The sequence below is a fragment of the Tachysurus fulvidraco genome, chromosome 6, assembly GCF_022655615.1.
Source record: "Tachysurus fulvidraco isolate hzauxx_2018 chromosome 6, HZAU_PFXX_2.0, whole genome shotgun sequence".
Taxonomy (NCBI): domain Eukaryota; kingdom Metazoa; phylum Chordata; class Actinopteri; order Siluriformes; family Bagridae; genus Tachysurus; species Tachysurus fulvidraco.
In genome coordinates this window covers 7,170,165-7,196,409 of record NC_062523.1, presented here as the reverse complement: position 1 = coordinate 7,196,409, position 26,245 = coordinate 7,170,165, and the positions used below count along the sequence as shown (strand labels likewise).

General features: G+C 42.5%; 2 protein-coding genes across 3 annotated transcripts in view; one reads left to right on the top strand and one right to left on the bottom strand.

Annotated features, from left to right (window-relative positions):
- The window catches only part of ndufb3 (NADH:ubiquinone oxidoreductase subunit B3), a 5,838-nt gene extending 361 nt beyond the window's left edge, over positions 1-5,477 (bottom strand). The window contains exons 1-2 of one of the 2 annotated variants that reach the window (XM_027162546.2): positions 5,260-5,477; positions 1,744-1,880 (exon numbers count right to left, since the gene is read on the bottom strand). In XM_027162546.2, the coding sequence (XP_027018347.1) occupies positions 1,744-1,880; positions 5,260-5,323 (201 nt within the window). In that variant the 5' untranslated portion in view covers positions 5,324-5,477. Of the gene's footprint in view, positions 1-1,743; positions 1,881-4,469; positions 4,593-5,259 lie in introns of those variants that run through there. The other variant, XM_027162544.2, reaches the window with a different exon arrangement.
- Positions 5,478-14,937: 9,460 nt separating this feature from the next.
- Positions 14,938-18,900, top strand: gpbar1 (G protein-coupled bile acid receptor 1). The gene is made up of 2 exons (XM_027162618.2): positions 14,938-15,120; positions 17,453-18,900. The coding sequence occupies exon 2, from the start codon at positions 17,483-17,485 to the stop codon at positions 18,515-18,517; it is 1,035 nt and encodes a 344-aa protein (XP_027018419.2). The 5' UTR covers positions 14,938-15,120; positions 17,453-17,482; the 3' UTR covers positions 18,518-18,900.
- The last annotated feature ends 7,345 nt before the right edge of the window (positions 18,901-26,245 follow it).

Below are 26,245 nucleotides of genomic sequence, written 5' to 3'. Positions count from 1 at the left end.
ACAGTTGCTGATTGTTGAAAGGTCCATCTGCTTACAGACCAAAGTGTAACTTCAGGTGTTGCTACAGAAAGAGAGAATCATGTATCGACTGGCTGTGATTTGTTGATACATTGATTGATTGACAATATGATTAAAATCTATTAAAATTCCCACAGGACAACCAAACTTGAATGCTTATAAATAGGTTTGTCTAGATGTCAACATATGTATTTTACACTGTATATGTTTCCAGACACTCAATATGTGGTGTGCATGAGTATGCACACAGCTTAAGGACTCGACTACAACTGGGACACCGATGACTCTGGGACTACAACTGGGACATTGATGATTTTCTCTCTCAAACAACTGGGACATTGATGATTTTCTCTCTCAAACAACTAATCTCTACATCTACAAAAAACAAACAAACAAAAAAACACATTTAAAAATAAGTTTCACTCAGTGTACTTCAGGGAGGATTGTAGGACTTTTTTTTAATCATTAAACAAACAGAACTCCAGATAGTGAAGTGACATACGGCTAAGTACGGTGACCCATACTCAGAATTCGTTCTCTGCATTTAACCCATCCAAAGTGCGCACACACAGCAGTGAACACACACACCGTGAACACACACCCGGAGTGGGCAGCCATTTATGCTGCGGCGCCCGGGGAGCAGTTGGGGGGATGCTCACCTCAGTAGTGGCCGGCCTGAGACTCGAACCCACAACCTTCGGGTTACAAGTCAGACTCTCTAACCATTAGGCCACGACTGCCCAGATAAAGTCACTTTTGTAATTGCTTATGTAAATAATCAGTTAAGAGCCACAAACTACCTACATTTGTAGATGGGAGTTTGCTAAGAGTGTGGGGAAGCCACAGTGAACACAGACTGTTTAAGGTGTGATTCCATGGTCTTAGTCATCCTGAATCTTCTGGCTAAACCCCAAGACACCTCAGTCTTTCAGGGTTAGAATGAATCATAGCTCGGTAAAAGTGTTAACCTCTTAAGTCATCATGCACCTTTAGCACCAGCTGAATGGTGGGAAAAAGCACCCACACATCATTTATATTAAAAAAAAAAACATACATACATACACTCAGCATTAGAGGTGTAGCGATCTTTATGGATGCGTCGATTTAAAAAGGCAGGAAAGGAGAGATTATTGATGCATGCATGAAAAAAAATGGCCAACTTCGATCACCCTTATCATCATCATCATCGTAGCACTAGACCTACGGAGGCTACTGAAACGTATTGTACAGTAGCAGACACAGATAAAGTTATAGTCAGATATCGAATCGCACTCATGCTGCCTTCGCACACACAGTGAGTTTATCTCTGCACATCTCCAGTCACTGTACTACTAGTTGCCAAAGTAACAACGTTTTCTTTGGGTGGAGCAACCAGCTGAACTGAAACATTCTTGAGAGAGATTTATTTCTATATAAAATGTTCTAAATAAAATTCAGCAGCGTAATCTGTGTATCATATCATAAGAGACGAAGGAGAAGCAGTGTGTGCTCTTTGTCACAAATTGCATACGCTCTATTCTACTGTCTTCACTCCCAATGATAATCGCTGCACCAGGTCACTGTATATTCCTTAACTTTGTTGTGTCACCAGACAAACCCACATCTAGTCACCAACGATTTGGCTCAAGACGCAGTGAGTCGGCAAAGCTTGTTAAAATTAAGTGACCTCCAGTCGCTTTTCCTGTGACTCACTGTATGCTCTACATGTCGAATGGAGCGTCTCACCTTGCCCACGGGTCCCTCAGTCCTCTGCGTGCGAGCCGCTCTTGTGTGAACTCCAGAGGAGTACCTTGCCATTTCCACGTCCTGTAGTCGGGCATGGACAGCTTGCTGTGGCCATGATCCCCACCCATCACAGTTCACTGTGGAAAAACACATCAAAACAACTTTCTCTTTACATTTACAGCATTTAGCAGAAACTCTTATCCAGAGTGACTTACATTTTTTTTTATTTCAGTTTATACACCTGAGCAATTGAGGGTTAAGGGCCTTGCTCAGGGGCCCTGCAGTGGCAACTTAGTGGACCTGGGATTTGAACCAATGACCTTCTGATCAGTAGTCAAACACCACCTTAACCACTGAGCTACCACATCCCAGTCTTTCCTTTTTGAAATAACAGTAACATTAAAAGTTTTGGGGTTTTCACTGAGACCGGAAATGTCTGATATAAACATCGCAGTAAACAATCAAACACTTTCATTTTTCATTTTCTCTTGCCTAGCAGATCAGAGGCATGATGTGAGCAGAATAAAAAAAAATTTAAAAAAACTTGGAAAACACCATAAAGATCATCATACGAACTTCTGATCTGCAGTGCAGATATTATATATATATATATATATATATATATATATATATATATATATATATATATATATATATATATATATAACGGCGCTACATTTAACAATTATTTATTTAACACTAAATATAAAATTTAAATAATATATAATAATAAATAAGAAAGTGCAAAACAACATTTAAAATTTGCCTTAACAATTTCAACAGTAAAATTTAACAACTACAACTATACAAGTGCAAAACACTTGTGAATGAAGTTTAGATTATTTTATAATTTGTGTAATAGTTGCACTTTTGATAGAATCTAAAGTTGAGAGATGATGATGGACCCTATTCATCGCAGAGAAATCCCTTTCACAATTCACACTTGAGACATGTATTGTGAGGGCGATTGCTGATAGGAGAGACATTTCGGCCGTGTGGCGCGCGTGCTCGCTCGCGGTGTGAAGCGCGTCGGCGCTATTTTTCCGAGATGCACTTGACGACCTTTTGTGCAGCGGAAATTTTTTTTTTGAACGACCTAATTAAGGCGGTAGGGTTTCCCAGCGTAGGCGGGCCGCCCGAACTGCAAGTGCTGTGGGAAACCCTGTGACCTGTAGTGATGGAAAGTTCGGTTCTTTCGGAAAGTTCGATTTAATGAACCAGTTCAAAAATCCAGTTCAACAGTTCTTTTACGTCCTGACGTAATGACGTCATTCACAATGACGTAATGACGCAAATTCCATCATCCCGCTGCCGGCAGATATTAATACAATCAATTTAACACATTCTAAAAGTTATTTGTAATCATAACTTTAGTTGAATACGTTTCTTACATTTAAGTTTTGCAACTAAAACACCAAGTACAGGCATTGATGTGCAAACGTGGAGGTTTTACGTGTCTTAAAGATATAAAGTTAATAAACTAATCTTCATCAACTTACAAAAAGCGGCATATAAAAATAGACTAACCTGCACAATAGTCAATAATAAAATTAACTGACATATATTGATTTTTTTTAATAAAAATGTTTAATAGCCTATGACTAGTTACTATGCATATCCCAATATGTATCATTTGCTCTGAAGGTTCACGCATGCGCAGCATCAACAGTTCGTTCAGTGTACTGATGATTCGGTGTACCAGTTGATCGGTTCTCGGACGCGTCCGAAAGAAACAGTTCTCAGATCAGTGTACTGGTGATACGCTGTATCAGTTCAGTTATTCAAGCATGCGCAGTATCAACAGCTCGCGCTCACAGTTCTCTCAGCACAACATGTCTCAGTTCAGTGTACAGGAGTTACATATACTCCGGGATATTAGTCTATTTAGAGTCGGACCGACTGTGAGTAACTTTAGTAACTTGTGGATCAGCGCTGACTCAAGACGCGAACTGTTTAGAACGAATCAGTCCGATTTGGTGAACCGGTTCATCCAGTTCACTAAAAAGAACTGGTTCAAAAGAACGATTAGTTCACGAACTGGCCATCACTAGTGACCTGTTTAAACCTTTCCTCAGTTATGACTTTAATAGCTGTAACTCTACTTGAATCCGCTGCTAGTGTTTTTCTAATTCACTCACAGTGCATGAACAAATACAACTAGTTATCCTCCTAAACAAACAACTAAACTAATACTAGAATCTCATAACTAGCTACTAAAACCATCAAGCTACTACAAACTCGCCCAGGAATTATCTAAATCCAGTCACAGTTAGCCTAGCACAGTAGCTAACAGTCACAGTTAGCCTAAAACAGTAGCTAACAGACACAGTTAGACTAGCACAGTAGCTAACAGTCACAGTTAGCCTAGCACAGTAGCTAACAGTCACGGTTAGCCTAGCACAGTAACTAACAGACACAGTTAGACTAACACATTCACAGTTAGCCTAGCACAGTAGCCAACATTCACAGTTAGCCTAGCACAGTAGCCAACATTCACAGTTAGCCTGGCAGAGTAGCTAATAGACACAGTTAGCCTAGCACAGCAGCTAACAGTCTCAGTTAGCCTAGCACAGTAGCTAAAAGACCTGATATCTCAGGTTTTCCCCTAAGTGACAAAACCACGCACATTAACACAGTGACATTAATTAACTACAAACCTACGCAATAATATGTATTTGCATTAGAAACCCCGACATGGCCGATAATGAATGATAATAAATACAAACCTTTCTCTGACCTCCAATACGCAATAACAGAGTACAAGACCGACTACAACAACCTTAGGATAAATCTCACTCAACTTCCGGTACAAAACCTAATAATAAAGCGACTGCTTCCGGTTATATGAAAACGTGATATATAATTAGTTACAGTTTCTTTCTTTACACGCGAAAAATAATTTACAGAATTTACTTTCACAGAATTCAAGTAAATTCGTCTATTTGTTTTGGTATTTATTACAACCTGTCATTTAGAGATTTTTATTGTAGCTTTTATTTTGAAATAGTGCACCATCCATGACTAGGAACGTGATTTTTGTTTGTTACTACAGAGGATATTTGAACAATACTGTATCACTATATTTCACCTATACATTTCATTAATAATACTTAATAAATATTATTATTTCTTTTCTTTTCCATGGTCTCATCCATTCTAAGTTCTTTTGGGAACAAACACACCATAGTCCCTCAATCGATCGATCGATCAATCAATCAATCAATCAATTTTGGGAACAAACACACCAGTCATCAATCAATCAATCAATCTGGTTCTCACACCTCTGGCAGAAATTCTTGAATCTGTCATTTTCAGCCATGTTTTCAGTTGGAATTCAGTCAATGAATGCAAAGACATTTTGTAATATAAAAATGACCTGCAGCCTGAGATGAGTTTTCCTTTGAAGAAATTTAATTTTATTTATTTAAAAAAAATTATAAACAAAAATATATCCTTAAAAATATTTGTAAGCTTTACTGGGAAATGTATTCAAATCAATAGCTTTTTGTTATTTACCTATTTGTACGTATTTGTAGACGATATGGTCAAACATATGTGGACACATGACCATCACACCCATATGTGTTTCCTCCCCAAAAGCTGGAAGCACACAACTATCTAGAAGTTCTTTGTGTGCTGTCACACAATTTCCCTTCACTGGAGCTAAGAAACCCAAACCTGTTCCAACATGACAATTCTCCTGTGCACAAAGCAAGATGAAGACATGGTGTGGAGGTTAAAGTTGTAGTGGAAGAACTAAAATCTCCTGTACAGAGCCCTGTCTCTGACTCATCCCAATTGAACACCTTTGGGATGAACTGAACACTGATTGAACACCAGACCTCATTAATTCTCTTGTAGCCGAATGATCACAAATCCTCACAGATAGTGGAGATTATTATAACAGCAAAGGCAAAACAACTCAATATTTAGCCCCATTGTTCTAGAGATGCTCAGTACTCATGCATCCCCAAACATTCATTTTGTCCTTATATTGTAGTGTCCAATCAGTTTAGAAATCTAATTCATAATTACACACAGAAAGTCTTTTGACTTTGAACATATACTGTACATAAAACAAAAAAGTCTGTATTTATAAGTATAAACAAAGACATGCTTAATGCAAAAGAACATTTCAAGTTTAATAGAACAGGGCAGAATTTACTGAATAAAAGAAAAGTGCAGAGCTTTGAGCAGCTCCCTTTTTCCTCTCTCCTTTCCACCTCTCCTTACTCCCTTTCCATCTTCAGTTCCTTGTGAGAGAAATGGGCATGTAACTGTCCTGCCAGCAGTTTGAATCTTAATTGTCCTGCCAGCGTAATTAGGTGCATTACTGCCACCTTCTGCTCTGGAGTATGGAACAGAAACAATCTGTTTTTGGCTTGGCTTTTGATGATGCTCCTGTCATAATAACTAGATTAACTGCACACCACATGCAAACTCCTTAGGTGAAAAAGAAGCACAAGTTGAACTTCTTCTATTTTAAACAATATAATATAATATAATATAATATAATATAATATAATATAATATAATATAATATAATATAATATAATATAATATAATATAATATAGGGGGGTTAGCATGTTTAGGGGTTGGGGGTTTGAATTCCACCGCCGCCTATGTGTGGAGTTTGCATGTTCTCCCCGTGCCTCGTGGGTTTCCTCCGTGTACTCCGGTTTCCTCCCCCGGTCCAAAGACATGCATGGTATGTTTATTGGCATCTCTGGAAAATTGTCCAGGGTGTATCCTGCCTTGATGCCCGATGACACCTGAGATAGGCACAGGCTCCCCGTGATCCGAGAAGTTCGGATAAGCGGTAGAAAATGAATTAATGAATGAATAATATAATATAATATAATATAATATAATATAATATAATATAATATAATATAATATAATATAATATAATATAAATATTATTGAAAGTATGATCCATTCAACAGCAGCCCTACAGTGAAACATGGTGGTGGGAGCATCAGGATATAGCTCATATTGTCTGCAACCTCTAGCATTAAACATCACAAGTGAAACAGAAAATGAGTGGTAACAGTAAACAGTAAAGTATCTCCTCTCTTAAATGCCATTGAAAGTTTTGAAATTCTGAGTTTATTAAAGAGATTTTTGTAAATTATGGAACGGAAAACAATTTGTCAAGATGAACAGGCTAAACATGAACATATTGTAGATGACTCAAAGCTGTACAGCAACGGCTTTGTAGCAACATACTTACAGTATATTGGTATACAGTGTTGATTAAAAGAATCCTACAAATGAAATGAAACAAATGTATTTGTTGTGCTCATGAATACACACAATTTTGTTTAAATCTATAAATTTAAAAAGTATGATGTGTGTATATTTGAATAACAACAACAAAAAAAAAATTCTATTGCGTATTGAACTCAAATTGAGCACTAAGACGAGCAGCAATGTGACTCAAACAACAGGTGTTTATTATCATCAGTATCACACCTGCATGCAATCTTTGAGTTCACGAATCCACATCCATCCACATGTTGTCAGCATGACCTATCTATTTGTTTCTTCTATTTCTTCTATTTGGCGTTTTTATAGTCAGGATAATTTTCATCACCACGATAAAGCTTAGTGCAAAGCCTTTCAGTTGCTAAGGCTAACGAGCTGTTTTCCACTGGCTAATCTCCGCAGCACTTCCCTCACCCAACATTAACATCTTTTATAGTTTCTCAGAGGCGAGGCTGTAAGTGTTTTGTGAGCTGACAGGCTTACAGTTTGAGGCTTACTGCCATGTTTACAAGCCAACTGTGACCCAGAAACATGTCTTCCATTATATCAATGAACGACAAACATTGATTCTGTATCAGTTCTCTTATGGATAAAGCGTTTCGATGTGTTTCAAAGCGACGAAAAGACGAAGAATGAGAAAACGAGCAGAAGTTACTAGAAGGTCTGTGAGTCATCCTCTTAAGTGTTGGCATAGGTGTTGATAAATCTGCTTTAGTTCCCTCTCTCTCTCTTTCACACACACACACACACACACACACACACACACACACACACACACACACACACACACACACACACACACACACACAGTTAAACAATATTTGTAGTTATCTAATATCTGTAGTTAAACAATATTTGCTTTTGTTTATTTATATTTTTATTAATAATTAGAATTGTTTTAGATGCAATTTACTTTAAGTTCATTGCAAATCTATTCTGAGTATCACAGTTTAGTCAACACGTTTCTTCAACACCACCCACTTTATTAGGAAAACACCTGCTGTACACCTGCTCATTCATGCAGTCATAAAGTCAGTCATGTAATAGCCATGTAGTGCAGTGCATCAGGTAGATAAGAGCTTCAGTTAAGGTTCACATCAACATCCGAATTAGGAAAAAGTGTGATCCCTCTGATTTTACCCGTGTTATGTTTGTTGGTGCCAGATGTTCTGGTTTAAATATGTTAGAAACTATTGATATTCTGGGATTATAACTGGGATTAAGACTCTAGAGTTTACACAGACTGGTGTGGAAAACCAAAAACATTAGGTGAATAAGAGTCTGTCCACTTTCAGTCAGCCTGTGCCACTGTAGCCATGAAGAGCACCAAATGGTCACTCAACATCAGCTCCGTTACCAAGAAAGCCCAGCAGCGTCTCTACTGTCTGCAAAGGCTGAAAAAAAGTCTGTTTCCGACCCCATCCTGACCAAGTTTTACAGACCAACTATCGAGAGCATCCTGAGCAGCTGCATCACTACCTAGTTTGGGAATAGCACTGTCATAGAACATAATTCCCTGCCTTGGATAGTGCGGATGGCTGAGGAGATCCTTGGACCCATCACAGACATTTAGACCACACACTTTATCTGCTAAGCCAACAGCAATGTGGATGACTCCACACACCCCTCACACACACTATTCACCCTGCTGCTGTCTGTAACAATGTACCAAAGCATTCGGGCTCTTACAGCAAGACTGTGTAACAGCTTCCTCATTAATACACAGAGACTGGACTGACACCAATCCCCTGTCCCAGCTATATATCTCTGCACTCGGTCTGCAGTTTTTGCACATCATATCTTTAATGCTGCTACACACTGCTGTGGTCAGTATGTCTACATATGTTTATGAAACAAAGCATCCTTATTTGAACTAAGAACAACACAGACTGTATACTGGTCAGCAATATTAGTGTACTCTATTGTCTGTTTGCACTGTTTCATGTCCTGCACTGTTTGCACAAGGCTGCTCACATAGAACGAGTGTCCTATAGGATGCATTTCACTGTTCACATGTACTGCATAAGATATATATGTTTGAAATAACAATACAACTTGACTGTTGTTGGCTGGGGGGGGCACGGCGACTTAGTGGTTAGCACGTTCGCCTCACACTTCCAGGGTCGGGGTTCGATTCCCGCCTCTGCATTGTGTGCGTGGAGTTTGCATGTTCTCCCCATGCCTTGGGGGTTTCCTCCCCTGGTCCAAAGACATGCATGGTAGGTTGATTGGCATCTCTGGAAAATTGTCTGTAGTGTGTGGTTGCGTGAGTGAATGAGTGTCTGTGTGCCCTGCGATGGGTTGGCACTCTGTCCAGGGTGTATCCTGCCTTGATGCCCGATGACGCCTGAGACCTGAGGTAGTTCGGATAAGAAAATGAGTGAGTGAGTGTTGTTGGCTGACAGGAGAGGAACCCATTGAATTTAACCCTTCTTCTATGGTAGCTCATCTGTCTCAAGGTTTGATCTCTTGATCATTCTGAGTTGATTTTCTTCACTCCACAGTGAATAGAGGTTGTTTGCATTAGAGAAGTCCCATATAGCCAGACGTTTAGACAGACAACAGAAGGTCTAGACTCAATAGCAGCTTTTATTGGTCAGGAACTACCTAAGAAGTGAAGTGACATACAGCTAAGTACGGTGACCCATACTCAGAATTTGTTCTCTGCATTTAACCCATCTAAAGTGCACACACACAGCAGTGAACACACACACACCGCGAACACACACCCGGAGCAATGGGCAGCCATTTATGCTGCGGCAGTTGGGGGTTCGGTGCCTTGCTCAAGGGCACCTCAGTCATGGTATTGCCAGTCCGAGACTCGAACCCACAACCTTAGGGTTAAGATTCAAACTCTCTAACTATTAGGCCACGACTTCCCCCTTAAGAGGGCATCTGACTGACAACTAAAGCGACCAATCACAATTTACTTTGTTCATCAGTATGTTTAGGGAAGTCCATACAAAAACAGACTCAATTCAATTAAAGAGATTCAATTAAAGAGATTCAATTAAAAATTCAAGTCAATTAACAAAGTCATGCAAATTAATGAGTCTATACCATGAACTTCAAATCATTTGGGAAATCCAGTGTTCACTGATCCTTATACGCACTCAGTGTGATAGTTGCAAACACAACTTCCTTCTTTTATGAGGGAACTAGAGTTTCACAATGTTTTTGGTTTCAGGAGGACCACTAAAAAAACACTTCTGCCGGAAATCCTGTAGAAATCAACCAGATTATGACTTAGAAAGCTCCTGAAGTGCTTCCAATATTTTGTGCCATATGCATCACGTTCAGCAACTGGTTTGAGACTGAAGTTAGCATTACATTAGCTTTCCTATTAGCTTTGAATTAGCTTGAATCTCCTCTGATCTCTCTCATCAACAAGGTGTCTCTGTCTGTAGAACTCCTGCTCATTATTTTTTTTTGCATCATTCTGTGTATAATCTGAAGACTGTTACAGTGTGTTTATGAGCATCCCTAAGGATATATATATATATATATATATATATATATATATATATATATATATATATATATATATATATATATATCCTTAGGGATGCTCATAAATATATATATATATATTTAATACATATATATATAAAAACCAACAAAGCTACAATAAATCAAGGTCAAAGGAACAAGATCACATTACTTGTTGATATTGACTTGTATCTGCCTGATTTTAGGCTCTGCCATGATTGGCTGATTTATTGTGTTTTTGAAACCATTTTTATTTTTAACATGGTTTACTACTTTGAATGGAAGAAACAGCGATGCATCTGAGTGTCCAGTTCCTGCCTCACAAGCTGCCTTAGAGCAGCTTCAGTAAACACAATGAATCTCATTCTCATGAGATCATGCACTCAACAATTTCCTGTGTATGCACAGCATCTGTACAATGGTACTACTGATCGGAAGGTCATGAGTTAAACCCTAGGGCCACCAAGCTGTCTCTCCTGAGCCCCTGAGTTGGCCATCAATCCTCAGATGCTCAGCTGTATAAATGAGATAAATGTAAGTCACTCTGGATAATGGTGTCTGCCAAATAATGTTAATGTAATGTAAAATAAATATGGCAGGTCAGCACCTTAAAAAATAGAATGGAGATTGACTTATAAGATATTTTCATTAAGGATTGAGATGGTTTGGACATGTACAGTACAGAGGAGGGAGAGTATTTATATTGGTAGAAGGATGTTGAAGGTATTTATTTGTTGAAGAATAAACAAAAAAATTTTTTTATCAATGCAATTATGATATAAAATAATTCAGGACTCTGATGGCTTTCAGTGAGAGACAACTGTTTTTCTGAAAGAACAGAAATGGGTTTGATATCATCATTGACTTTGAAGATTGTATAAATGTCTACTATCATATGAGCCATTAATATGAACACTGTAGAGTATGACATGACAAAGAAATTCAATGCTGAAACAGAACACACCAAAACGAGGGCAAGTTCCATTTTTTTGAGCTTTAAACAGTCATCCACACTAAGCTTGCTGATCTGCAGTTGACCTACACCAAGTGCCAAGCGGTTCTGGTTCAAGGCCAGGAAGATAGTGAAGGACTTCCGCCATCCAAACAATGGACTCTTCTTTCAACTGCGATAAGGGAAGTGCTTCTTCTTCCTGAAAGCAAACACAGCAAAGAGAGAATGAGGAGGAACTTCATCCTACATGCCATTTAGGCCATAAACCATCACCAAAAACATCAGATTTTCACATTTTGAAGTATAAAAAGTAGACAAAGAAAACTAAATTATACAAAAGAGAAAAAGAGACAGAAAATACTCCAGTAGTATGTATTTATTGGTGGCAAATATATCTGTACCTTCACTGTCAATATCGGCTATGACTTCCTTTATGCAAGAATAACTGCAGCTAAACATTTCTGCTAACTGTTGATCAGTCCTACGTGCCAGCTTGGAGGAATTAGAGCCGGTTCCTCAGTGAAATACAGCTTCGACGCTGGGATCTTGGTAGGTTACCTCACATGATGTACTAGGTCATGTTCATGTAGAAATGTAGAAAGTTCTAAAGGATTCAGAAGCTTTCGAGCACCACTGTATGTCCACATACAGAACATCAATCCATCTCTCTTGTATATTCCGAATCCACTGGAATAGACTCCATGCTCCCAGCCACCCTGTGTAAGATACGCTTTACATTTAATTGATGGATATTAAAGTGTAACAACGTCAAGCTTGGACGGTGAGAACCATACAGTGTGTCAGTGACATCCAGGATGATGGATATATTTGTCCTGCACGAGGAAACCACCTCCGTTCCATCCGTCCCTGAGAAACCGACATTAATATGAGAGGTGGATGTGTGAGTTGAATAACAAACAGTATCCAAGGCTGAGCTTTCCACGGTTTCTAAGAAGTGTTTGATTTTGAGATTGATTAACTCAATGCTGTATGTAATCAAGTATAATTGGTGGTGTCCATGTGATTACTGCAGATAAGAATTCTGAATTTTTTTCACTGAACTCATAGTTCATAATGGCAAGCTGCTTGGGTTGATCGTTAAAAAAATTCAGATATTCAAAGTGATATAATGTTTTTGTGGAAAACTACTTGAATTGTGTGAAATTGCAAGCACAGGGTTCTTTATTTAAACTTCTAACATTGAAGACACTCATCTGATTACTTTCTATGATCGTGTACAAGGCTTGTGAATCGATGGGCTACAGGTCAATACACGTCTTGGCCCGAATCTACAAAAATAATTGTGATCATTTTGAAAAATTGCAAGTTAATTATAGTTTAATTATTCATTTTAGTTTAGTTTTATTTGTAACAATGGACATTGTCTCGAAGCAGCTTTACAGCCCATTAGATATATCAGGGGTTCCCAAACTTTTCAGACCGCGACCCCCAGTATCAGACTGCTGACAACCCGCGACCAAAACACCCCCACCCCCACCCCCAGAACAATTATAACTTCATGTATAATTGTATTGTAATTATAAATGTATTCAGAAAAAACACCTACCTATAATGTGATGGATGGGCGCTGTGCGCGGAGCAAAGCAGGTCCAGTCTAGGTCAATTTTAGAGATCGCCCCCTGCAGATCATCTTCCACGTTAAGTCGTGACCTGTGTTTGTTCTTAATGTAATTCATTCTGTTTATTCATTCATGTACTGTAAATCACTGCTGAGATATATAATACAAAAGATTTAATATTATACAAAGATTAATATTATAAAAAAAATCAAGATTACTATTAGACTTATATTTAAATAAGTTTGTATTTATTTTGTATGTATTTTAGTTTGTGTTTGTATTTATACCCAATGAATAAGCCTAAGGTGACTGTGGTGAGGAAAAACTCCCTTAGATGGAAGAGGGAGAAACTTTGAGAGGAACCAGACTCAAAAATGAACCTCATCCTCATTTGGGTGACACTGGAGGGTGTGATTATAAACTGTTATAAACACCGGAGAGTGGTATTATGAATAATGTCCTTTCTACATTCTGATACAATCTGATAATTGTGTATTGATTAGGAGCTTGTTGTAGTTGGCCACATGTAGCTCACCTGGTTGATGCCTTCTTCTCACTGAAAGTCTGAAATCTTCATGAAGTGGAAAATAATGAGCTGGCACAATCTCTGGATGCCTTTATATTTTACAAATACCTGAATGAAGAATTCATTAGTGTTTTACGAAGTGTTTTACCTTTATTTTATCTTTAACCGCTGCTCTTAGACATATATTATTGAATGTTTTGAATGTTTTCCTTCTATTCTCAGTAGAAAGAAACTAACCTGTCAAAATTAGATGTACTCTAGAATAGATTAGATTAGATTTGTTTAGATTAGATTAGTTGGAAAAAATAAGAAATAAATATCTAATAATAATATATTGACTTCATGAACCTGCATGATGTGAAGCTGTATGGTGGCCAAGTGGTATCATGATATTGACTGTGTATAAAATTACACAATTGACTCCATAAATTTTTCATATTTAATATCTTCAGTGATTCCATGGACGCCTATATTAAGTTACAGCCTGTAATTTTAGCAGCCACCTTCTTGGCCTGATTAGTCTTGTACAGAAAAGCATTCATGCATGAGGGCAATGACAAAGAAATCATCAGCATATGAACAAACCATTAAAAAAATCTTTACCGGCACCACAGATAAACTCAAACATAAATAGAGGATATATTTATTGATATGTTATAATATCTGCTAGGAATATTTTATATACAGTGGTAAAATTATTAAAAGGTGGAGGGATCTACATGCTGTTAATACAGTATATGGATAATTAATGTTACATATAAGTAACACAATAGGAAATGACAGGAATTGAATAACGATCATTTTCCAATAACAGCACATCCCAATGAACTTTATTCCTCTTAAAATCACAACAATGTTTCAATGCTAGCCTTTAAATTTTTTTTACACTACTGTAAAGTCTACCTTTTATTCAGAAATGGTTACACAACAATGCGTAAGTCAGAAAGACGATAACAAGTCAGAAAGACAATAAGTATTGATCTTGAGACTTTCCTAAGTCTTAACGTTTTAGATTTACTTCTAACTTCAACTCAACAAAACATTTATTATTTAAAGAAACAAGTCTGGACGTTGTTCAGGATTTAATGATTTATTATCATAAGATTTTTGTAATAGATTATTAACAGTATTATTATGCTAATAGATAGTATAATAGATGTAGTGGCATTTTTTAAAGGGAATGATTTTTGTCAAGTAAGTAAAACTCCATTTACCTTCATATACTTCATATAAACACTCCCCTTTCCCTGCTCTCCCTCCCTCTCTCTCTCTCTCTCTCTCTCTCTCTCTCTCTCTCTCTCGCTCTATCTTACATTCTGCATGGTCTTAGCGGCATCCTGTCGTACATCAGGCACTTCTAAAACTTTCACTTCCTTCACTGAGGCACCGGATGTAGATGTACTGTTCCTTTAACAGCCACCAGACTCTGATATATGATGCTGAGAGGAGTGCATCAGCTTTCAGTACCCAGTCCACCAGAATAACTGTGTGTACATGGGATGCATCAAGGAGGACAAACTCTTAATTTTATTAACAACTTTTCTTTAACGTGATAATAAAGGTAGGTTTTTTATTATTATTGCTGTGCATAGATCTTCTTATTTGTGTAGCATCATTTGTATCTGAGTCTTATTTTTGCAGCCTAATACCACTAAGATTAGATAAATTCTTACCCGGTAGACAAAAGTAATTTGACTAATATTAATGAAAATAAATGTTAACACGGTAGTGATTCAGAGTGAACGTTTATTGCAAAAGTTTCGAGCAAACTATTTACATATTTCAAACTATTTGCATAGTTTAATGCTTTAGTATTTGAATGCATTTTAAATTTTAAGTATAGAAAAAGGAAAAAATGTGAAATACATAACTGAATATTTCTTTTATCTTGCAGTTATGTTTCGTCTTTTGACTATAAAGGAAATTCTTAATGCAGGCTCGTGGTTGTTAGTCGTTATAAAAAAATATCTAAATAACTATACATTATTGTTGTATGGTGTAAATATAAAGTTTAGATTTCTAGAAACATTTGTGGCATGAACACAAATTGAGAACTTTAACAATTTATATTGAGATTCAATAACAGTATGGAACAGTTCAAGGCTTTTCGCCAGTAGTATCTAGATTAGCAAAAGATATAACAACATCCATTTTATGATGTACTTTATAGGAAGTACATTTGTTTCATAGGAAATTAAATAGACACAAATAATAAAAGAAAAGAAAATAGTAAACATCTTCTTACATCTAGAGGGTCCAGACTGCATGTGACCTTTATCCCACAGCACAGTAATCATCTACTGCAAACAAGCACACAATAATACATCATTTTAACATTAAAGTTTCTCATTGAATGATAATGAGTCATCTGTAAATTTGATTTTAAATGTCCAATCTATCATGCATCTTTAATTAATCAAACACCATGAACATTTGTATCCGAGCAACTAGCAGATTTAAAAAAGTCTTATCGAAGAAGTTTGCTAATAGCTGGGTTTCAGTTAGACATTCGTCTTTGTTTGCTTTTGTGTCTCAATCTTAACAGTTACGTAGATATTTATTTTCAGCAAAATTATGTGATTCTCAATCTTTTGTAGCCAGGGCTCAGGGACAAATGATGCAAAGTATGGGTTTATTAGAACTTTAAATAAACTTTATAAATTAGAACTTTCCAACACTTGAATACATACAGTACTGTAAGGTCTGAGTTGTTTTCTTCCAAGCACAGTTTGGTGCTTGGAAGCCTAAATATAACACGTTTGATAATTCACTTCAATTGAATTAAATAAGCTCCTACGGAATATAAAACTTGAGAATATAACAGATAAAATTTTACACATAACTCTAATGAGAAAGGCAGAGTCAGTAATAATGACACCAAAGATACTAATATTTATTTATTTATTTATTTATTTATTTATTTATTTATTTATTACAAAAGTGGCGATTTTAATGATAATGACTAGGGATATGGTAGCTCAGTGGCGTACGACTACTGATCTGTAGGTCACTGGTTCGAATCCTAGGTCCACCAAGTTGCCACTGCTGGGCAACCCTAAATTGCTCAGGTGTATAAAATGAAATGAAAATGTAAGTCACTCTGGATAAGAGTGTCTGCTAAATAATGTAAATGACTAGTATAGAAATTGTATATCTGCAAGTTTAGCACTTTTAAACAAGATTTTTATTCCAGTAACCACCTTTACTTTGCAGTACAAGTTGTCATGAAAAACAAAAACAAATAAAAGAAATACATTTTAACTTTGTGACCCACATCTAAACATAAGTTCATTTTTATTATTACCCCAATATCAGTGAAATATAGCGTATGTGATTATTATATAAATTTTGATTAATGGGACCCTTGCAGAGAGAGAGAGAGAGAGAGAGAGAGAGAGAGAGAGAGAGAGAGAGAGAGAGAGAGAGAGAGAGAGAGAGAGAGAGAGAGAGAGAGAGAGAGAGAGAGAGAGAGAGAGAGAGAGAGAGAGAGAGAGAGAGAAAGAGAGACAGAGACAGAGAGAGAGAGAGAGAGAGAGAGAGAGAGAGAGAGAGAGAGAGAGTCTACACTAACACATAAACTAAATAGGCAGCTAAAGAATATACACACTGTTACAGTTGGGTTACATAAGTATGTTTAATGTGTAGACAGGTATATTAAATGAAATTAGGGTTTTCTTTAGATCTATTAGATTATAAGGGAATCTTCTCTTGTCATTTCACAGGTTTTTGGAGGAAGATCTTGGAATAAGATCCTATACATGTTTAGATGTTTTGAAAACCACTGTACATATTCACCAGTTTTAATGATTTATTAAAATGACTGGAAATGAATAAAAAAATTGTAAGCAACCCCCTAACTTTTTTGTTTTCATATGCTTCTCTGATGTTCTCAGGATAAATGGAGCGAGGGTGAGAGCACCACGATGGACTCGGTGGACCAGAGAGAGCAGGAGAAGCTTATCATGTTTATTAGCTTTCCGCTGTCCTCCATCATTATTCTAACCAACCTGCTCATCATCATTGGTATCGCCTGCAACAAACAGCTCCATGACACACCAAACTACTTCTTCCTGAGCCTGCTAGTGGCAGATCTCTGCACAGGCCTCGCTCTGCCTTTTATCCCTCTCATGGGTCTCAATCGCTCGCTGAATTTTGAGTCCTGCCTGGTAGTACACATCTTCCCCAATTTCCTCTTACTGTCCTTCCTCTTCAACCTGGTCATGGTACACTATGAGCGGTATCTGTGCATCGTCCATCCACTGCACTACAGCCAGTTTTGGGTGCACCGCTGCTTTCCAGCTGCACTTTTAGCTGTTTGGATTCCTCCTCTACTCTATGCTAGTTTACCCGCATTCGGATGGAACAACTGGAATGAAATCTTGGATGCTAATACATCCCATGCTAACGTTTGTGACTACAATTCAAGAGAACCAGGAAGTGGACATAACTGCTCAGGAAACACAAACGATGAGGAGGATTATTGCTTCTACAATAAGATTTTTCCCAAACCCTTTATCTACTTGGAAGTTTATGGGCTACTTTTGCCTGCCATCTTCTCCATCCTGGCCATGACAGGCAAAGTTCTCTGGATTACTCGAAAGCAACTGCGTGACATTTGTAAGCTTAATCGGTCTGTGGAGCACAGCAGGGCCTCAGAACATGAACATAGCCTCAATCTGCGATACACAAAGTGTGTTGCTGCTGTCTCACTCACCTTCCTGGTCTGTTGGGTTCCCTACATCGTCTACTTGCATGTCTCCGTTATGTTGTTTCGAGGAGCTGGAACGAGATACTCGTCACTTAACATCATTCTCTCGTGCACGGGAATCGGAAGCATGGCCATCATTCCCATCATACTCAGTTTTGCCAATAGGCAGTACACAGAGCCAGTACGCAATCTGCTGATAAAAATCAGGACTCGCTGCACTAAAGTGCAGGATCTCAGGAATCCTACCTGAAAACTCTACAATTCTTTTTCACAAGAGAACAAATGTCTTTTCGTACAAGCAAGTAGCAGGAGGTGGACCTCAGCATTAAAACAATGTAGCAGAATTCTTTGTTCATTCATAATGTTTTATTTCCTAGTTGTTTATAGTGGTTGTTAAGTAGCTTGGGTAATAACTTCCTGCTAACATTCCAGGACAAAGCTTCTCCAATGGTTTCCAGTAATGAAAGTAGTGATGTATGATTTAGGTTTAATGATTTGCAGAAGTAGGGGGGCACTGTGGCTTAGTGGTTAGCACGCTTGCCTCACACCACCAGGGTTGGGGGTTCGATTCCCGCCTCCACCTTGTGTGTGTGGAGTTTGCATGTTCTCCCCGTGCCTCGGGGGTTTCCTCCAGGTACTTCGGTTTTCACCTCTGGGAAAAATTGTCCGTAGTGTGTGAGTGAATGAGAGTGTGTGTGCCCTGCGATGGGTTGGCACTCCATCCAGGGTGTATCCTGCCTTGACGCCTGAGATAGAAACAGGCTCCCTGTGACCTGAGGTAGTTCGGATAAGCAGTAGAAAATGAATTAATAAATTAATGATTTGCAGAAGTCTAATTCGATTTTTTCTTCCTATCTTCTTCTTCTTCTATTTATTTATTTATTTATATTACAGAGCCACTATCTTCATTGAATTTAGGCCTGATTCTCTCTAGAGTATCACAAATAGGTATTTCCTGTTGAATGAAATTCTGTATGATTTGCAGAATCAGTCAAAAAAGTAAAAAGTACATTAAATCTGTTAAATTCCAGAAACTGCTAAGAAACTGCTAGCACATGGTTAGCATCACAAACACAAATAAAGAAACAACCAGTAATCACCTGATAAACCAACTGAAACTTTTATTTCCTTTATAAAGATAACATCAGACCTTTATACTGACACACATTGCCTTATACTCTGATTTTCTTTCACATGTTTTGGTCAATTGAATGTTTTTAAGTTGCTACAACTCAGCTACGATCCTACAAGTAAAAACCCATGGAAATAATGCATAATGCATTTAATTGTGTTACTCTAGTCATTTGTTATGCTGCTTAGACATTTCATAAAAGCAAATTATCGACAAATGATATTGTAATCAATTCTAATTAGCTAGTTGTTTGTTAGAGAGACAAGACAGACAATATGATTTTATTCCCTATGGCCTAATATACAATACTGCTAACTAGCTAGAACTGATCACAGTTTCATTTGTATAGGTAATATTAATATTTACCTAGCAAAACATTAATGTTACATAGAGTGCTGTAGTACATGTACAGTATATCTAAAAATATTTCTGGAACCACGATTACTTTATCATCACAGAAGGAGAATGTCCCATGGTCTATCTCAGGGGTTCCCAAACTTTTCAGACCACGACCCCCAATATTAGACTGCTGACGACCCGCGACCCCCGAGTGTCATAATTAATCGGAGCAAACAAAGTTTTATTTCCAGTTTATTTTAATTATCCTAAATCTTTACTTGCATCATTACAACCTTTTTTAACATATAAAAATAAAAGAATAAAAAATAAATAAAAATAAATAAATAAATAAATTTTCTGGAAATCATCTCGCGACCCCCGCCTCCAACTCCAACTTTGGGAACTGCTGGTCTATCTAACACAGCCTGCTTCTTAATTTTAATTAATTCCCTTGTAAATGTCTGAAGATAAAGAGAAATTAGTCACCTCTGTCCAAGCACCTATTTAGTGTCATATTTATTCAGGAAATAAAAATGGTTTTGCAAATTTAAGTTGAACAAACCATATAGATACATTAATGTTAATGAGGTTTGAGACATTTTTTAATTTTGGGATTTAGCAAACCATGTCTTCATGGTGCTTGTATTGTGCATAAAGGCTACAGAATACATATTACTGAATACATAATAATTCTGTACTCAGACTGTTCAGAAACTACAGCATACATATTCTGTGTAGTTCTTTTTTGAAGAACAAGCACATATAAGTGTGATGGTCAGGTGTCCATATACTTTTGGTCGTACAGTAAAACAGACACTTATCACAGATATCTTTCTCTCTTAAGCACATACATTTTACTAAAATTCCACAAACCTCGGTAGGCAGCGCCAACGAAGGCAGGTAATACTAATCCCTTCTGAGAAACATATGCTGAACCCCAATTCACCTATTTACGTACAATATGCATTAAAAGTATGTAGACTTTTTGTAAAGAAAAATACATATATTTTTGAGTGTGTAGCAAAACAGCATCAATCACTAGCACATACGAAACTAAGTGTAATGTGTCTGTCTGTGTTTTCCCCTTGTTTCTGTCTGCCGTCTCTCCCTGGTATTAATTGTTTTGCTCCGCCCACTCATTGCTCACCATGGACACTAATCACATTCCATCTCTTCCCCAGGTGTCTTGTCTTTGTCTCTAATCGTCTCTGCTTTGTTATTGGCTCCTGTCCACTATATCTACTCTGTCTGTTCACTTCCCTGTTGTTGGTCGTTGTTTGTATCTGTATTTGGTCTGTGCCGTTCTCTGTTCCTGTTCAGTGTCCGATCTGTTTTGCCTGCCTACTGTTTGTTTGTGTTTTGTCTATTAAAACCTAAAACTGCACTTGGATCCTCAATCGCCTTTGTCTCACCGTGTCACATCGTGACAGAACGACCAACCACATGGATCCAGCAGAAATCCTGTTTTGTCTACGTCAGGAGGACGCCCCAGTTGAGGAATACACGTATTCTTGGACCTGTGCAACGAGGTCAACTTTGGGGAGAAGGCTCTCAAGGACATTTTTAAGTACGGACTAAAGGACATCCTGCGGTATCTGATGCTGTCTACTCGAGAGATAAAAACATTCTCAGAGTTCGTCAACTTGGCGTTGCTCCTGGACGGGTCCACGCTGAGCGTGAGCAGTGTAGAGACGGAAGCCGGCCGTAAGTATTTTTTGGGGGGGGGCAGCAAGCATCGGGGTCCGTGGGCCACAGAGTGGAATCAGCCATGGACGCCCGAATGCTCCACAGTGCCTCCGCCCAGACCAGTCCCGTGCACACCCGTGATTGAGCCAGTTCCCATGGCTACCGTACCGGCGAGCTCGGCTGAGGTCCGTGCTAACCGGCTGGTCTCCAAACTGGCGGATACCCCGATGAGGTCGGCTCGGGCGGCCAACATCCCTAAGCCGCCAGCTGGACCAGCCGGGTCGCCGGAACCAGCCGGGTCGACGGAACCTGCCGAACCGACCGGGTCGACGGAACCTGCCGAACCGACCGGGTCGACGGAACCGACCGGGTCGACGGAACCTGCCGAACCGACCGGGTCGACGGAACCTGCCGAACCGACCGGGTCGACGGAACCGACCGGGTCGACGGAACCTGCCGAACCGACCGGGTCGACGGAACCGACCGGGTCGACGGAACCTGCCGAACCGACCGGGTCGACGGAACCGACCGGGTCGATGGAACCTGTCGAACCAACTGGGTCGACGGAACCTGCCGAACCGACCGGGTCGACGGAACCGACCGGGTCGAAGGAACCTGCCGGGTCGACGGAACCGACCGGGTCGAAGGAACCTGCCGAGCCGACAGGGTCGACGGAACGAGCTGACGGAACCAGCCGACTCAGCCGGGTCGACCGAAATGACTGAGTCAGAGAACGCGGTCGACATCATGACACCCAAACTACCTGAACTCTCTGCCTGGCCTGAACCTATGCATGTTTCTGTTTTCCTGTGTTTTGCTTCGCTGGACTTGCCAGCCCTTCTACCTCCTGTCCCTGTTCACAGGCCCAGAGCACCACCCTGGCTGCCAACTCCGTTCTGGTCTCTGGCTCCGCCTCCAGCACCGCCCTGGTCCCCGGTCCTGCTCTGGTCTCTGGCTCCGCCTCCGGCACCGCCCTGGTCCCCGGTCCTGCTCTGGTCTCTGGCTCCGCCTCCGGCACCGCCCTGGTCTCCGGTCCTGCTCTGGTCTCTGGCTCCGCCTCCGGCACCGCCCTGGTCCCCGGTCCTGCTCTGGTCTCTGGCTCCGCCTCCGGCACCGCCCTGGTCCCCGGTCCTGCTCTGGTCTCTGGCTCCGCCTCCGGCACCGCCCTGGTCCCCGGTCCTGCTCTGGTCTCTGGCTCCTCCTCCGGCACCGCCCTGGTCCCCGGTCCTGCTCTGGTCTCTGGCTCCTCCTCCGGCACCGCCCTGGTCCCCGGTCCTGCTCTGGTCTCTGGCTCCTCCTCCGGCACCGCCCTGGTCCCCGGTCCTGCTCTGGTCTCTGGCTCCTCCTCCGGCACCGCCCTGGTCCCCGGTCCTGCTCTGGTCTCTGGCTCCTCCTCCGGCACCGCCCTGGTCCCCGGTCCTGCTCTGGTCTCTGGCTCCTCCTCCGGCACCGCCCTGGTCCCCGGTCCTGCTCTGGTCTCTGGCTCCTCCTCCGGCACCGCCCTGGTCTCCGGTCCTGCTCTGGTCTCTGGCTCCTCCTCCGGCACCGCCCTGGTCAGACACTTATCACAGATATCTTTCTCTCTTAAGCACATACATTTTACTAAAATTCCACAAACCTCGGTAGGCAGCGCCAACGAAGGCAGGTAATACTAATCCCTTCTGAGAAACATATGCTGAACCCCAATTCACCTATTTACGTACAATATGCATTAAAAGTATGTAGACTTTTTGTAAAGAAAAATACATATATTTTTGAGTGTGTAGCAAAACAGCATCAATCACTAGCACATACGAAACTAAGTGTAATGTGTCTGTCTGTGTTTTCCCCTTGTTTCTGTCTGCCGTCTCTCCCTGGTATTAATTGTTTTGCTCCGCCCACTCATTGCTCACCATGGACACTAATCACATTCCATCTCTTCCCCAGGTGTCTTGTCTTTGTCTCTAATCGTCTCTGCTTTGTTATTGGCTCCTGTCCACTATATCTACTCTGTCTGTTCACTTCCCTGTTGTTGGTCGTTGTTTGTATCTGTATTTGGTCTGTGCCGTTCTCTGTTCCTGTTCAGTGTCCGATCTGTTTTGCCTGCCTACTGTTTGTTTGTGTTTTGTCTATTAAAACCTAAAACTGCACTTGGATCCTCAATCGCCTTTGTCTCACCGTGTCACATCGTGACAGAACGACCAACCACATGGATCCAGCAGAAATCCTGTTTTGTCTACGTCAGGAGGACGCCCCAGTTGAGGAATACACGTATTCTTGGACCTGTGCAACGAGGTCAACTTTGGGGAGAAGGCTCTCAAGGACATTTTTAAGTACGGACTAAAGGACATCCTGCGGTATCTGATGCTGTCTACTCGAGAGATAAAAACATTCTCAGAGTTCGTCAACTTGGCGTTGCTCCTGGACGGGTCCACGCTGAGCGTGAGCAGTGTAGAGACGGAAGCCGGCCGTAAGTATTTTTTGGGGGGGGGCAGCAAGCATCGGGGTCCGTGGGCCACAGAGTGGAATCAGCCATGGACGCCCGAATGCTCCACAGTGCCTCCGCCCAGACCAGTCCCGTGCACACCCGTGATTGAGCCAGTTCCCATGGCTACCGTACCGGCGAGCTCGGCTGAGGTCCGTGCTAACCGGCTGGTCTCCAAACTGGCGGATACCCCGATGAGGTCGGCTCGGGCGGCCAACATCCCTAAGCCGCCAGCTGGACCAGCCGGGTCGCCGGAACCAGCCGGGTCGACGGAACCTGCCGAACCGACCGGGTCGACGGAACCTGCCGAACCGACCGGGTCGACGGAACCGACCGGGTCGACGGAACCTGCCGAACCGACCGGGTCGACGGAACCTGCCGAACCGACCGGGTCGACGGAACCGACCGGGTCGACGGAACCTGCCGAACCGACCGGGTCGACGGAACCGACCGGGTCGACGGAACCTGCCGAACCGACCGGGTCGACGGAACCGACCGGGTCGATGGAACCTGTCGAACCAACTGGGTCGACGGAACCTGCCGAACCGACCGGGTCGACGGAACCGACCGGGTCGAAGGAACCTGCCGGGTCGACGGAACCGACCGGGTCGAAGGAACCTGCCGAGCCGACAGGGTCGACGGAACGAGCTGACGGAACCAGCCGACTCAGCCGGGTCGACCGAAATGACTGAGTCAGAGAACGCGGTCGACATCATGACACCCAAACTACCTGAACTCTCTGCCTGGCCTGAACCTATGCATGTTTCTGTTTTCCTGTGTTTTGCTTCGCTGGACTTGCCAGCCCTTCTACCTCCTGTCCCTGTTCACAGGCCCAGAGCACCACCCTGGCTGCCAACTCCGTTCTGGTCTCTGGCTCCGCCTCCAGCACCGCCCTGGTCCCCGGTCCTGCTCTGGTCTCTGGCTCCGCCTCCGGCACCGCCCTGGTCCCCGGTCCTGCTCTGGTCTCTGGCTCCGCCTCCGGCACTGCCCTGGTCTCCGGTCCTGCTCTGGTCTCTGGCTCCGCCTCCGGCACCGCCCTGGTCCCCGGTCCTGCTCTGGTCTCTGGCTCCGCCTCCGGCACCGCCCTGGTCCCCGGTCCTGCTCTGGTCTCTGGCTCCGCCTCCGGCACCGCCCTGGTCCCCGGTCCTGCTCTGGTCTCTGGCTCCTCCTCCGGCACCGCCCTGGTCCCCGGTCCTGCTCTGGTCTCTGGCTCCTCCTCCGGCACCGCCCTGGTCCCCGGTCCTGCTCTGGTCTCTGGCTCCTCCTCCGGCACCGCCCTGGTCCCCGGTCCTGCTCTGGTCTCTGGCTCCTCCTCCGGCACCGCCCTGGTCCCCGGTCCTGCTCTGGTCTCTGGCTCCTCCTCCGGCACCGCCCTGGTCCCCGGTCCTGCTCTGGTCTCTGGCTCCTCCTCCGGCACCGCCCTGGTCCCCGGTCCTGCTCTGGTCTCTGGCTCCTCCTCCGGCACCGCCCTGGTCCCCGGTCCTGCTCTGGTCTCTGGCTCCTCCTCCGGCACCGCCCTGGTCCCCGGTCCTGCTCTGGTCTCTGGCTCCTCCTCCGGCACCGCCCTGGTCTCCGGTCCTGCTCTGGTCTCTGGCTCCTCCTCCGGCACCGCCCTGGTCTCCGGTCCTGCTCTGGTCTCTGGCTCCTCCTCCGGCACCGCCCTGGTCTCCGGTCCTGCTCTGGTCTCTGGCTCCTCCTCCGGCACCGCCCTGGTCTCCGGTCCTGCTCTGGTCTCTGGCTCCTCCTCCGGCACCGCCCTGGTCTCCGGTCCTGCTCTGGTCTCTGGCTCCTCCTCCGGCACCGCCCTGGTCTCCGGTCCTGCTCTGGTCTCTGGCTCCTCCTCCGGCACCGCCCTGGTCTCCGGTCCTGCTCTGGTCTCTGGCTCCTCCTCCGGCACCGCCCTGGTCTCCGGTCCTGCTCTGGTCTCTGGCTCCTCCTCCGGCACCGCCCTGGTCTCCGGTCCTGCTCTGGTCTCTGGCTCCTCCTCCGGCACCGCCCTGGTCTCCGGTCCTGCTCTGGTCTCTGGCTCCTCCTCCGGCACCGCCCTGGTCTCCGGTCCTGCTCTGGTCTCTGGCTCCTCCTCCGGCACCGCCCTGGTCTCCGGTCCTGCTCTGGTCTCTGGCTCCTCCTCCGGCACCGCCCTGGTCTCCGGTCCTGCTCTGGTCTCTGGCTCCTCCTCCGGCACCGCCCTGGTCTCCGGTCCTGCTCTGGTCTCTGGCTCCTCCTCCGGCACCGCCCTGGTCTCCGGTCCTGCTCTGGTCTCTGGCTCCTCCTCCGGCACCGCCCTGGTCTCCGGTCCTGCTCTGGTCTCTGGCTCCTCCTCCGGCACCGCCCTGGTCTCCGGTCCTGCTCTGGTC

Coding starts and splice junctions, on each gene's coding strand:
- gpbar1 (XM_027162618.2), top strand. CDS start 17,483: ATGGACTCGGTGGACCAGAGAGAGCAGGAGAAGCTTATCATGTTTATT.